The sequence below is a fragment of the Solanum tuberosum genome, unplaced genomic scaffold (genome assembly GCF_000226075.1).
Source record: "Solanum tuberosum cultivar DM 1-3 516 R44 unplaced genomic scaffold, SolTub_3.0 scf00392, whole genome shotgun sequence".
Taxonomy (NCBI): domain Eukaryota; kingdom Viridiplantae; phylum Streptophyta; class Magnoliopsida; order Solanales; family Solanaceae; genus Solanum; species Solanum tuberosum.
The window spans coordinates 201,301-215,672 of NW_006239342.1; the positions used below are offsets into that span (position 1 = coordinate 201,301).

Here is a 14,372-nt window from a genome sequence, read left to right on the forward strand (position 1 = left end):
TAAAGAAAAAGTTAACAAAAAAGATTCATTAAATCGGCCAAAGTAAAGTTTTTAATTCAGTTTTGTTTTTTTTTTCTAAAAAAAGAATTGTTTTAGCTAAAGGAAAAAGAATTAAAGAAGGATTCTTGTTTTTTTTTTTTGTCCAAGTTCAACGCGTCTAGACTGTTTATTTAAATCAAGAAGTCGGTATTTTTATTTTTTTTTCGGTTTTCCACTAAATATTCGATATTCACATTAAAATTTGATTAAATCAAAATTCGCATTGAAAATTTTCTCATTTGAGAGTAAAGCGTTTTCTAACAAAGATAATTACGTATTCATGAGGATGTGAATCCGAGACTTTTGATTATAAATAAAAGAATACATACTGTTCCGTACCATTGATTTTTTTTATTAGCAAGTTTTTTTCAATGTTTGTTGCGTGTGATATTTGTATTGTTACTGGAAGTGAGCAGATTCTGTTCAAGTATGGTACAGAGTTGACATCAGGGTGTACAACTTGGTACTACTAAATTTAGATTCGATTTGAGAAGGAATCAAATTTGAGATTTTTGATTAAAAATAGAAGAATGAAAGAATATTTATCGTTATAATCTTTGTTGGTAACTTGGGTACTCTTGTTTGTGTCTTTTTGTTGTATGTGATAGTTTGAACATGTGATATGATACTAAATGTATGTAAAGTTGAAGTTTAATTAAAGATACTACTTACATCATCTAATTATGTAGTATCGTTTTACTTGGTATAAAATGTAATTTTTAGATATTTGTATGATTGTGATTCATTTCATTAAGGGTAAAAGAGTAATTTTAATGTTAAATTATTTTTAATTATAATAAGTTTCATTCTTTGCAGAAAAGATTAAAAAGGAAAGGATGTCACATAAAATAGTATGAAAAAGTAGTAAATAAGCCCTTTTGAATCTTATGATATTAAATTAAATATTTATTAAATATATTAAAGCGTTATTTAATTTTGTGATTTTAAACATTACACGTGAAAAATTACATATTTGTAATGGAGGCGGACCCACATGGTGTCACGAGGTGCACATTTTGTAACACAACATTTTTTCACACCTCTAGTCAATGTATATTGATACTACCATTTTACATGCATGCATCTTTTTTTTGGTTTCTCACCCGAGCTTTGGCTAAATTCGGATTGCGCACTGCATGACCCATTCGGGGGTGGCACTCCCTTCATATTCAGGGCTTGAATCCGAGACCTCTGGTTAATGGTGAAACACTCCCACCAGTACACCACAACCCATGTTGGTACATGCATGCATTAAGAACAAGCAACGTATATGTTAGGTATGAACAACGTAATGTCATATTATTGGTTATTACATATTGAGCTTCTAGTCAAATTAATATATGTTTTTCATGTTATTTTTCGATATAATATATTCTTCTATTAGTTGAAAAATTCTCTAAAAGAAGAGTACATCTAAATAAGGAAAAAACATCAAAAGAAGAAAATAACAATTACGTACTAAAATTTACAATGCAAGTACTTAATAACTTAAAATATATTAGGATCTTTATGGGGGAAAATAATTATCTATTTATGTTATATCTTTGTGTTTTTTTTTTAAATTTCTGTATAACCATAGATATATAGAACAAATGGGAAAATAAAAAACAAAGAATATGTAAATAGGGACTAAAAGGGCGGAGCTTTAATAAATAGAATTATTTGATAATTATATTGATAGAGGATTACAAATATCTATTTAAATTAATTGAAATTCGCATAAAATTATCGATACATTACGATAACAAATTTTAAAAATTATACCAAGGTATGTCGTCTAAGAAATTAATATATTAAAAAGGTTTCCTCTAAGTTTTCCTTTTTTACCACACGTGGAAATAGATTTCTTAATATGATATTTATAATATATTAATAAAAAAATATGACCCCTTTGAAGTTTAATAATTCATTAATGTTATTAGAAACGTGACTAAAAACTAAAATAATTAAGTGAAGAAGAAAGAAAAGTCAGCAACTTGGCTCAGTCAACAAGTTGGTATTTGTTGAATGCACATTCTTTCTTTATGGTCTTTGACTTCTCTAATTATGGAGATAAATTAGTACTCCTCCGTCTCAATTTAAGTATCATTTTTCTGAATTTTGAGATTTAAATAAATTAATTTTTATTATAAATTTTTATATATGTTTTAAATTTTTTATCTTATTAATTATTGTAACTTATATACTAATTTTTATATAATTTTTAAATATGTAAATTTTGTTTAAAAAAAACTTAAAGATTTCATGCTTAAATTCGAAGTAAAAATTAGATTTTTTGACTTTTGAAATTCTAACGATGTCAGATAAATTGTGATAGAGAAAATAGAAATTTACTATATTATCCTTCTCATTTAATTTGACTCAACTTAGATTAGTTGACTTTAAGTCGACTTCTGGTCAATTCTGTGTACTAATGGAGACCAAGTAAAACTCTTAATTTATTTTTTTAATTATCAGTTTGTTTTCCATTTACTTTTAGTTTATTCATTAAAATAAATATTCAATATAGTTTTCTAGTGCAAATTTGAATAGTCGAGTCACAAAATGAATGACACCAAGTGAAAAACCAGAACAAAAAAATTAGAGAGAAAAGCACGTTGTGGCAAAAAATCCTTGCATTCCAATATTGTTGATATTCATAGGCCAAAAACACATATGGGCTTTGCACAATTTAAGGCCTATTATACTTACATATGAAAACTATTTATTTACAAGAATGGCCTTAGAGGCGGATGCTATTGAACTCTTGGCCTCGTTTGTCTTACGGGCTAAACTTCAAGTATAACAAATTTTAAGTTTTGACCTTGAAGATTTGCTTGCAAGGCGCAAGTTGAGTTTCAAAAAGTTTAAGATTACTCCTTTATAAGATCATGAGTATAATTTTGTATGAAAGCATCGTTTATTGTCCGAAAGAATTTTGACTTCACAACTTATACTTTTATTCAAACAATTTGTTCTCCCAAAACTATGTTATTCAGAGTTTGCAAAAATATTATCACATCTGCATTAGAAATGCACTATTTTTGAATAATTAGGCATACACTCATCGACTTATTGCTTTTTTTTTATTTATTTGAAGAGTTTGAACAACATATTTCCAACAAAGTTATTTGATAATCCAATCTCCAATCGTCACTAAATCGGATTAGTGATAAATTAAATTTTGTTGTTCAGCTTCAGAATATATATCTAATTCTTTTTTTTTTAGTGCCATTTAATCTATAAATAAACTGTTATGATAAATTACACCTAACAAACATATTTTCTTTCTTTAAAGCAAAAGGCTTATTATAAACTCAATTCCCTGAAATTAATATCTTAATGACATGCATGATAGTGTAATAATTCTCTTTATAGTGGTTAATTCATGATAGAATAAAATAGGATATAACATACATCTCAATATACACTTACTCCTTTTTTGAATTTTTAATTTGATGTCTGGTATCTATATTGGAGTCCGACTATTTCAAATTCATACTGTACAGGGGAGCGCTCCCTACAAATGATTTTTTCATACCCAAGACTCGAACTAGAAACCTCTGATAATGGGAGGAGTAGCCTCATCTGCTACACCACATCCTTTGATGGTCTCTATATACACTATTAAGTCTATTGTTACTACATCATATGTACTCCCTCCGTTCCTTTTTAGTTGTCACGTTGTGCTTTTCGAAAGTCAATTTGACTAATCTTCAAAGTCAAATTTGATTACATTTATTTGATATTTTAAACTAAAAATTTAGATATTCAAAAAACAATATGAAAAGTACTATAAATTGCAATTTTTTGCATATCAATATGATGAAAAAATACATCGTAAAATGTTAATCAAAGTCCATATAATTTAACTCTAAAAAAGAAAACCATGACAACTAAAAAGAAACCAAAAAAATACCTTAAAAATATTCAATGAATTCTTTAATTAGGAAACACCAACTGTTGAAGCTTAATTCTATTTGGGTCATGTGACTCATATTGCCAGAAATTGTACACTTAATTGAATGATATGAGCCCTCTACTAATGGCTAGCTATTATTGTACTATTATCATTAATCAGATACAGTACAACTTGATATTTATGTATATATTTACTTCAAGAGAAATTTATTTGACAATTACATATAAGTGGTAGGGGTCTAATTGTTGATGTGAGGTGGATTCATAAAGTTCAAACATATTTTTAATATCTTTTCAGTACTATTCAATATTAATTCTATTAGAATCTCATGTAACGGTCCAATCTATTAATGATATTGATTATTTTAGATCTAAGCTCCATCACATAATTTTAAAATGTGTTACTAGGGTCTAAAGTTTGCTTGTGTAGATCATACCCAACATATACACCCCCTTTAGGCTTTAGGGATTCAATATCTTCACTAAGGTTTGTCCCATCATCATTTACGATTGAACGTAAAGTGATTTTGATATTATATGTTACAATCCACCCCGCTAGTAATATTGTTCTCTTTAAAATGCATCACTAATAAATACGACTGGTTCTCTTATAATATTCACTATGATTTCTTGCATTTTGTTGATGTGGGATTCGCCTATAGAAAAGTCATGACAAAATATACTCCCCCCCCTCCTTTAGGGATTCAATATCTCCACTGGGATTTGTCCCATGCACCATCATTTAAGGCTGCAATACGCAAAGTGATTTTGATATTATATGTTACAATCCACCCCGCTAGTAATATTGTTCGCTTGAATATGCGTCACTAAGAAATAAGACTTGTTTTCTTAAAATATCCAATATGATCTCTCGTGTTTTGTTGATGTAGGATTCGCCTATAGAAAAGTCATGATAACATACACCTTCTCTCCCTTTTAGGGATTCAATATCTTCACTGAGATTTGTCCCTCCATCATTTAAGGTTGTAGTACACAAAGTGATGTTGATATTATATGTTACAATTCAATCCGCTAGTACTAATGTTCGCTTGAAAATGCATTACTAAGAAATAAGACTTGTTTTCTTATAATATTCAATATGATCTCTTGCGTTTTGTTGATGTGGGATTCACCTATAAAGAAGTCATAACAACATACACCCCCTTCCCCCTTTAGGGATTTAATATCTTTACTGAGATTTATCCCACCATCATTTAAGGTTGCAATACGCAAAGTGATTTTGATATTATATGTTACAATCCACCCTGCTAGTAATATTGTTCACTTGAAAATGCTACTAAGAAATAAGACTTGTTTTCTTATAATATCCAATATGAACTCTCGAGTTTTGTTGGTGTAGGATTCACCTATAGAAAAGTCATGATAGCATACACCCTCTCCCCCTTTAGGGATTCAACATCTTCACTGAGGTTTGTCCCATTATCATTTAAGATTGCACGTAAAGTGATTTTGATATTATATGTTACAATCCATTTCGCTAGTAATATTGTTTGCTTTAAAATGCTCACTAAGAAATAAGACTTGTTTTCTTATAGCATCCAATGTGATCTCTCGTGTTTGTGTTTTTGTTGATGTGGGATTCGCCTGAGATGTTATGTCCTAATTAGACAAAGTTTGTGTTGAGTAAGGCTTATTAGGAAGTGTTTAATAGCTATCATGACTTTTCTATATCCACAGCTGATTCAAAATCTTTAATTGAAAATAAAAAAATCATATTCATCTCATCTCAATTCTTGATAATTTTTCGTTCGAGGTTATGACTTATAAACATTCCACATGCAATGAGATAATTGTTTTCTTAATAGGTGTGTCAATTTAAAAGTGGACAAGTAATTAGTTACAAAGAGAGTAATAAAGTGTTTCCATGTTCCAACAAACCATGTGAAGCATTTACAAGATTAAATTATAAAACTCATATTTTTTGTAATTAATGAAGGTAATAACAAGGGATGTTGCAACAAAAATGTAATTGCATTTACAGTAAAGATAGCAACTCTACATGAACTACTAACATCAAAATATTAATTATATGATGACCAAACCATAGTATAGTAGGTTTCATTGGGTTACAAATTGCACTAGTTGAATACAAAATTCCCAAATTTTCATGATCACACAATCCAATAATATCAAGATAATCAAAACTAAATAAAAGCTATAAGCTAATATATTCAATTGAATTGCGAAAACTTCTTGATAAGTATATTTTAAAAATATTTGGAACTGAATTCAACCTGGTCCAAGAGGAGATTGATCTCTACGAGAAATACAAGATTCTGCTTCTGACAACAACATGTTTGATCCTTGATTACTTTGAGTTCTTGATTCTTTCCTCATGGAATAAATCAAGCAAAACAGTGCTCTTGCATTTAGGGCATTTTGGTTTATTTACTGATAACATAACATACATCAAACATCTAGGGCATCCCACAAGCATCATTGAGGTTGTCTCTGAGCTACTAGGGCAATCGGAAAATGATCGATCATCGATGGGGTTAGGTTCTTGAGAAACACAAGAGGTGGTTGGTGATCTTATGATCTCCATTGAAGAAGAAGAAGAAGATGATGATGATCTTCTTGGTGGTGAAGGTTCATTTCTTGGAAAAGTTGCCCTTGGTGGTGATAAGTTTAGCTTCAAGTCAACTTTTGCATGTGTATGGTTCATTTTTTTGTTTGTTTTCTTGAAACCTATCCCACAAAATTCTGTATTATATAATATAAATAATAATTAGAAAAAAAAAATAATGGTAAATACAAATTTTTGAGGTAAATTGGCTTGTTGACAAGGAATTTCTGATGAAAAGTATGTCGAAAACGTTTTTAGAATAGCAAATTTCACAAGAAAATTCACCTTTTTCAGTATGACATAAATATATAATATAACCATCAAGGTAACATAGGGTTAACGAAGTTCAATTGAATTCTCTAGCCAGAAAAGTATACAACATATATAGGTAGATATTGAATTTTCTTTAGTGTACTATTATTTAAATCTCCTTTTTAAAATTTCTAATTCTGTTACAAGCTACCAACCTCCCTTGAAAAAACAAATAACCAAAATAAAAAGAGGTGTGAACATGAAAATTAAGGAGAAATATAAAATTACCTTTGATGAGAAGAGTAGACAATTGCCTAATTGTGTAGATCAAAATTTTCTAGCCAAATAAGATAAGTGAAAATTGAGAGAAGAAAGATTGGTGGAGGAGGAAAATATTGCCTAAGTTGGATAAGATTTATATAGTAAGTTGGATGAAAGAGAAGTTATGAGGTTTATTCAGTGCAAAATTAATTGTGATTGAAACTTGGATATATATATATATCATGACTTGAACTTATACGATAATGTATATGACTTAAATTATATGAAATTTACTCTTTTTAATTGATTTACCAAATTCTCTCTCTCTCTATATATATAGGGGTGTACATAGGTCGGGTTGATTTGATTTTTCATTAAAAAAATCTAAACCAATTATATCGGTTTATTAAATCTAAAAATCAAATCAAACCACATAAAGTTCGGGTTTTTCGATTTAGACTTTAGTTTGGTTTTTTCGGTTTTTTACAACTATACGATGTTTAAAAAAGAGATCAAATATATTTTCACTTATCTGTGTGATAAGCTAAACTTTAAAACTGTTAAATGAATAGAAATCTTCGAAAAGACAGTAAAATTCACATGAGTACAAAATACTATTATTGAAATATCAACGTTCATTATGTTAAATTAATAAGATTAAAGGCTACAGTCAAACTAAATACAAAACAAAATATTTCCAAATTAAATTGTTAACTTCGAATTAAAAAATTTATAACAATATAATTGTAATTCCGATCTTAATACAAAATAAAATATTTACAAAACTTCATTATAGTAAAAGAAATAGTTCTACAGACCGACAATATAAAAGTTTTTGTACATCAATATATTTTAATCTTGAAAATTGAGTCATCACCATTAATTTCTTTGTGTATTGAACTATTTTAAATTACATTTCATTAGCCGAAGAAACTTACTATATTAATTTAGTTACGATTGTATCATATTAATAATTAATATCTATCATAAAAATACATACGTAATTGTCTTAATAAGTGATCTAGTTTTGTAATATTTTGTACATTATTTTAATGAATACAACTTAAATCCATTTTTTTTAGAGAAAAATATTTCTAATTAAAACACAAAACAACTCCAACAAAAGTTGTTGAATTTGAAGGATGAAAAAGTTTGTGAAACTCAAAAAACGATTTATAAGGTTCGAAGGCCTTATAATTTATAAGTTCAAAACTAAAAAACCAATTCATGAAATGCAAATATACATACACAGGAATTAGGATAAAACAATCTCATATTTTATCCGAGATTATGATCCTTATTTCACCAACAAAACGATCCTAAATGGACACTTATTGTTAGGTTATAGAACTCCCCTACATGACAATATATGGTGTTACTTTTTAATTATTATTATTAATAATAATAACCATTTTAGTACTCCTACATGACAATATAGTACTCTTACAATAAATGAGAAGTAATATCATTTTGTTTTTTTGTAAAAAAACTGTGCCAACCAGCTGACAATACTGATTAAGTTGAAATTATTGAGTGTACCTTCAATGAAAGGGTAAGTGTATTTTCATCCGCAGGTAACATATTCGAAGTCAGTAAAATCAATCACTAATATCATAAATTTGAGTTTCAGAATATAATTTAGTTATTAATATTTGTATCAGAATAGAATACATGTGTAACACTTTCTTGAAATAAATTCCTTTCCGTGTTTTATTATTAAGGATGGAAAAAAGGTGTAAAAAGTTTTCAAGAAGAGCAATATATATCATTCTTTTCGTGACAAATTAGGAGGCTCGCTTTGAGGTACTATACGATAAGAATATGTCGTCAAGACAAGGTAAATTTTATAAAGTAATGATTAATAACAATACTATTATATGAGGTATAGTGTTGATCAGTAAAAAATGTTCATATTCAAAGATGAAGGTAACATAAATGATGATTAAGAACGATTATATGGGGCAAGGTGAAAGTAACCTCTATGACGGATAAGATGAGAGAAGTGAGACTGAAACCGGTCGTACACGTGAAGAGGAGGTGCGGGGATGCGCCACTGAGAAGGTTAGATGTCGTAGGAATTGTGAGAGGTAGAAATAGACTAAAGAAGAATTGGAGAGAGGTGATAGACACAAGACATGACACAACTTCAATTGATTGAAGAGATAACCTTAGATAAGAAGTAATCGAGTCGAGAATTAAGGTAGAAGGTTAGCAGGTAGTCGGTTGTTGTCGTGCTCTAGTAGTATAATTTAGATATCACTTAGTTTCTTTTTTTTCTCCAATGTGTATTGATATTTGTTGCCACACTTTGCTTGTTTTATACATTGCTATTTTGTTGTCTCTTTTTCTTTAATTTCTTACTTTGTTGTGCTAGTTACATTTATTTTGAGCTGATAATCTATAGAAAACAGTCTCATTAAACTCCAAAAAAAAATTGCTTAAAAGAGTGGAGCCATAAACTATTACTACAAATTTGCAGGTAAATGGTCACTTCACCAAATATTTTCTGTATATTTATTGCAGGGGTGGCTTAATAAAGCATAGACAAGTGAAAAAAAATATCCCAAAAAGCTTGATCTATCTATACAGTATAATTTTCCGAGGAAGAGGTATCAATTGACTCGTATTAAATAAGGGTAACTCCGCCGCTGGCTTGAGGCCGGGTGCTGTGCAGAATTGTTGTAAACACATTCAGACAATATGAAAGTTCATTCTTCTTCTTTTTTCACACAAGTATTGCCATATGAATTAGTATTATGACAATTAAATTGCAGACAGATAAAACACACAAAATAAGCAGAAAAAAAAGAGATAGTTACAGATAGTACAGAGAATTTAGTATTGATGTCAACTGTCTAATCCTCAAGAATTTGCTGTTTTTCAAATTCAGCAATGTCAGCAAGTGAGTTAAGATTGTTGTTTATTGTTTCATTGCTACTTCTGCACTGAAGCAATTGTTCCCTGAGATTCCGCACGAGCTCGTTAAGCCTTTGGATGTTCTTCTCCTGTGATAATATAATCTGCAATTTTTTTAACAGTAGGGTAAGACTGCGTACATTAGACACTTGTGGTTCAACCCTTCTGCAGACCTCGCGCACATAGCAAGAGCTTAGTGCACCAGGGGCTGCCCTGACTATTCAGATTAAACTTAGCAGCCCCCAGCGTATAGCAAATGATAAAAGAAACTTACTATGTAAAACTAGTGTTTGCACCAAACAAAATTTTTAAGATGAAGATTTCACAGTATAAATTTTTTTGAACGACGGCTTTCAATAGGCCAACGTGGAACTAAACTAACTACTAACTAGTGGCGGTTAGTAAAAGAAGACGAATAAAGAAGAGACAAGTAAATTTACAAAGAGATAAACATGTAATATTAGCTGTGAAGGTTCACTTAAGGTCATTTAACAGTAACAACAAAGAGTCAACTGGTGCCCCGTGGTTAGAAGGATTCAGTGCAGGGGAGGAAAAGAAAACTGGCCAGCTTTAAATTTGAAATACTAATATAGGCGAAGGAGAAACAAGATTGTAGCAGGTGGTCTACGAAACCAAAAACCAAGAAATCCATCTGGAGACTCCAACCCTTTGGGCAGACTGGAGCCTTTGAAACTCGGGATGATGGTCCCTCCCCTCTACACTTGTCCATGCAAATATTAGACTTAGTGCGCTTGGGCAGAGCTCGAACTCGTGACCTAAGACACAAGTCCCTCAACCTTTACCAATTGAACCGTCATTAAAAAGCAAGTTGAGCTGCCAGCAAAACTCTGGCCAATGCCAGGGCCAACTTGGTGCATACAATAAGTTGGTTACAGTCCCACTGGGTCAGTCAGAACTACTATCTCTCTTTGCTGACCTACAATTACTACCAATTCGTTTAGTCCTTATCTGTCCCAACTGTTACTACAGATTCTTTAATGCTTTTGTTGCTCATGTCATTCTCAAGAGGACTGTTCCTCCATTTGGAGAGAAGGTTGGGAGGGGGGGAGTTATGGCCACAACAATCAAATATTGGTACAGTGTTAATTTTGCCTAACCTTACTAATTTCACATTCATGCGTCATTTATTCTAATTTTTTTTAATAATTGTGGTGTTCGGACCAGCTAGCGCACACCTCGACTAATTCCAGGAGATACTTGCCACCTCCCACCAACAACAAATAACATGTGACTCTATTCACCAAGGTTAGGACAGATAGGAAGAAATCACCAAGTACTTTTTTTTGTCTCTGCAGGAATTTGAACCTAAGACCTCATGCCTCATGGTTCTCAACCCACTTCATTCACCACTAGGCCACACCCTTGGGTGCATCATTTGTTCTATTTACATATTAACATTTATATAGATTAGTGCAAAACCTTATAATATTTCTTTGATCTTCAAATATAATCTCAAAATTTTCTTTTTTATCTTATTTAAGAAATAGGAAAACTAAACACAATTACAATAGCATCTATAAGAATGAAGCATGTCAAATGAAAACTAGTTAAAATGGCATTATGAACACCAAGAACCAAATAAATCAAACTTTTTTGTGCCAAAACAACCATGTATCTTTGAACCCAAGGGTGTGACCTAGTGGTTAATGAAATATGGGAGAACGATACGGCCTCGGGTTCAAATCCCATCAAAGACAAAAAAAAAACTAGGTGATCTCTTCTCATCTGCCCAAGCTTTGGTGAGCAGAGTTACATGGTAAACTGTGCTAGTGGGAGGTAGCGGATACCTAGAGATATTAGTCGAAATGCACACAAGCTGACCTAGACACCACCGTCATTAAAAAAAGAACCAAGAATCTTTGTTGCAACACATAATTTTTGCTCTTGAAGGAAGCAAATTCATTTACTGTACTTCTATTGTTATATTTAGATGGTACTTTTTACAATCACTTTCTGGTCCATATGCTTTTGAGTTACTTTCCCCATCATACAAAGAGCACCTACGGGGATATGTAGATCTGGAATGGATTCAACCTGTCTGCATTTAAGCACCGCAGTCCTGTCTAGTTTGATATTAACTTCATTTGTCTAATGCTGGCTAAAATTGATTTAGTTAGTCTCACTTAAACCTATTCTAATATAACATTGAATAATTTGATTCTAACCTTTTCCATGACAATTCCAAACATTCATATGGATAACATCTCGATTACAAGTTCTTCTTTCCCTCATATTTTATGTGGTCCTTTACTCTTGCTGGTAAAATTCTACGATTATAGCTAGGTAAAATTCAGTAATTGATCAACAAAATATCTCTCTTTAATCTAAATCTCCTGTAAGCCTTGTTGAAAAGCATCTTTAACATAATCAATTTGATTTAAGTCTTTACCCTCTTTTACTCAAGTGTGCTAATTTATATATTTTATTATCTCATTTATGCATTTCTAACTTCTGCTACAAGTTTAATAACCGTGGCATCCAGGCTTGCTCGATTAATTCTAGGGAATACTTGACACCTTCCACCAGCAACCAGTGTTTAGGGGAGCGCGAAGCAGAGAAAAACGACAAGGTCCCGCTTCACATTTTAAGCAAAGTGCTTGCTTCATTGAAGTGAAGCACAATTTAAAAGAAAAAAGACAAAAACAAATAAGACAAAATATATAAGCAGAAATTCATATTAAAAACTAAAAAAGGTTCCCTTTTAGTAGTCTTGTCACAAAAGAGATAAACAATTGTTGTCCTATTGGTCTCACTAACTTCTTTTCTCATATTTTCATGCTGGGTCAGCCATTTTTAATTGCGGATAAGATTTAAGAAAAATAATCAACATTATATTTTTATCACTATTAAGAAAAAAATCAACAACACTTTAGTCATTGTTAAGAAACAAAACAATTCAGCAATATATATTTTATCACTGCGAGGAAAAAAATAATCAGCAACATATAATTTAAATAATCAAAGCTAAACAGGGCAAAGGAAAACAGAGTAACGGACAGGGTAGTAAAAAAGAAGAAAAATCCTAGGTAGAAGAAAAGAGAAAAAGTACTAGAAGGTACCTTGAACCCGTGAACTCTACATTTAGAAAGTTTTATTTTTTTGACAATTTCTTTTTGTTCATTTATTTGTTACCAGTGTCTACTTCTGAAAGTTTCTCAGAAATTTCAAAGACATAAGCAGAAGAAGAGATGACCACCTTGAAGTTAGAAAATCGAGTTAAGTGCAACTTTTTTCTGTTTAACACTGTTGTGTATGAGCTATTTTGATTATTTTAGCGAGGCCCAAGTATCATGTTATGTTTTAGGGAATTGCTGGTATAGAGAAGAGCCTTATTTCAATTCAACAGCTATTCTGTCATTTAGAAACAATATTTTTTATTTCCTAGATCTATAAAGTTCTTCTGGGGGAGACAAGTTCTAGAAGGAAACTAGCTTCTTTCAAGGCCCTACGAGATTATGACCAATAACGATGGGTAAAATACGAGATTGAAAATGTTAAACATTTAATGCATATTTGTATTAAAAGTACGGAGTTCGCTGCTTTATAGAAAATAATGATAAAAAAACAAAAACAAAGGATCTTCCTTGTAAAATTGTCTGGAAATCATTAGCAGACAAGAAGTGAGTGAAATGAAAATCACGGGAAACCAAGATTCAAATTCCAGCAGATAAAAAATACACTATAGGTGATTTCTTCTCATCTGTCTGGACAAAGTTCTGCAGTATTTGTGCTAGCAGGAGGCCCTAGGTACTCACAGAAAAAAAGTCGAGGTGCGTGTGTGCTGCTTGAACATCATAATAATCAATAACAAGAAAAAAAGACTGTCTGGAGTTTGAAAGCCCTTAAAAAGGTGAGTTTTTTTAGAAAAAAGTTGTTGGACTCAGGAAGAAAATAGTACAGTAGATAGTTTGTCCATGAGATTTAACATAGTTGGTCGTTGCTATACATTGGTCTGTTGCAAGGTAAAGCTGATGCAAGCCCCAAGGCGTCCATTGTGGCTAGCACATAATTTGCCCCATGCTTCACAGAATTAGGCATTCACCTTTTGCCTTCTATTAACAGGCATTAGCGACTCTACGCCTTTCAGATGAGACTCAAGCTTTATTACAGTGTGTGTTCGGTATGTAGGTTCCAATTTTTCTCATGTTCGGTTGGTCAAAATTTTAGGAGAACATTTTCTCTAGGAAAATAAGTTCCTTAAAAATGAGTAAAATAACTTCCTTAGTGGAAGTAGGGAAAATAAGTTTCACATGTGTCATTCTACATCGATTGTGTCCTCTCCACCCTCCGGTACACCTCATCACCACCCCACCCCTCTATCCCCCACCCCCAGCGCCTTAGATTTTGTCTAGTTTATATACAAATACTTTTTTTTTTTTTGATTTTCACCCTGTTT

The 14,372-nt window shown here is 31.2% G+C and overlaps 1 protein-coding gene across 3 annotated transcripts in view; it reads right to left on the reverse strand.

Moving 5' to 3' along the window:
* Positions 1-9,733: 9,733 nt before the first annotated feature.
* LOC107057997 (uncharacterized) overlaps positions 9,734-14,372 on the reverse strand; it is a 9,754-nt gene continuing 5,115 nt past the window's right edge. For all 3 annotated transcript variants that reach the window (XM_015303206.1, XM_015303205.1, XM_015303204.1), the window contains one exon: positions 9,734-10,059. In XM_015303206.1, coding sequence (XP_015158692.1) covers positions 9,895-10,059 — 165 coding nt within the window. In that variant the 3' untranslated portion in view covers positions 9,734-9,894. The remainder of the gene's footprint in view (positions 10,060-14,372) is intronic.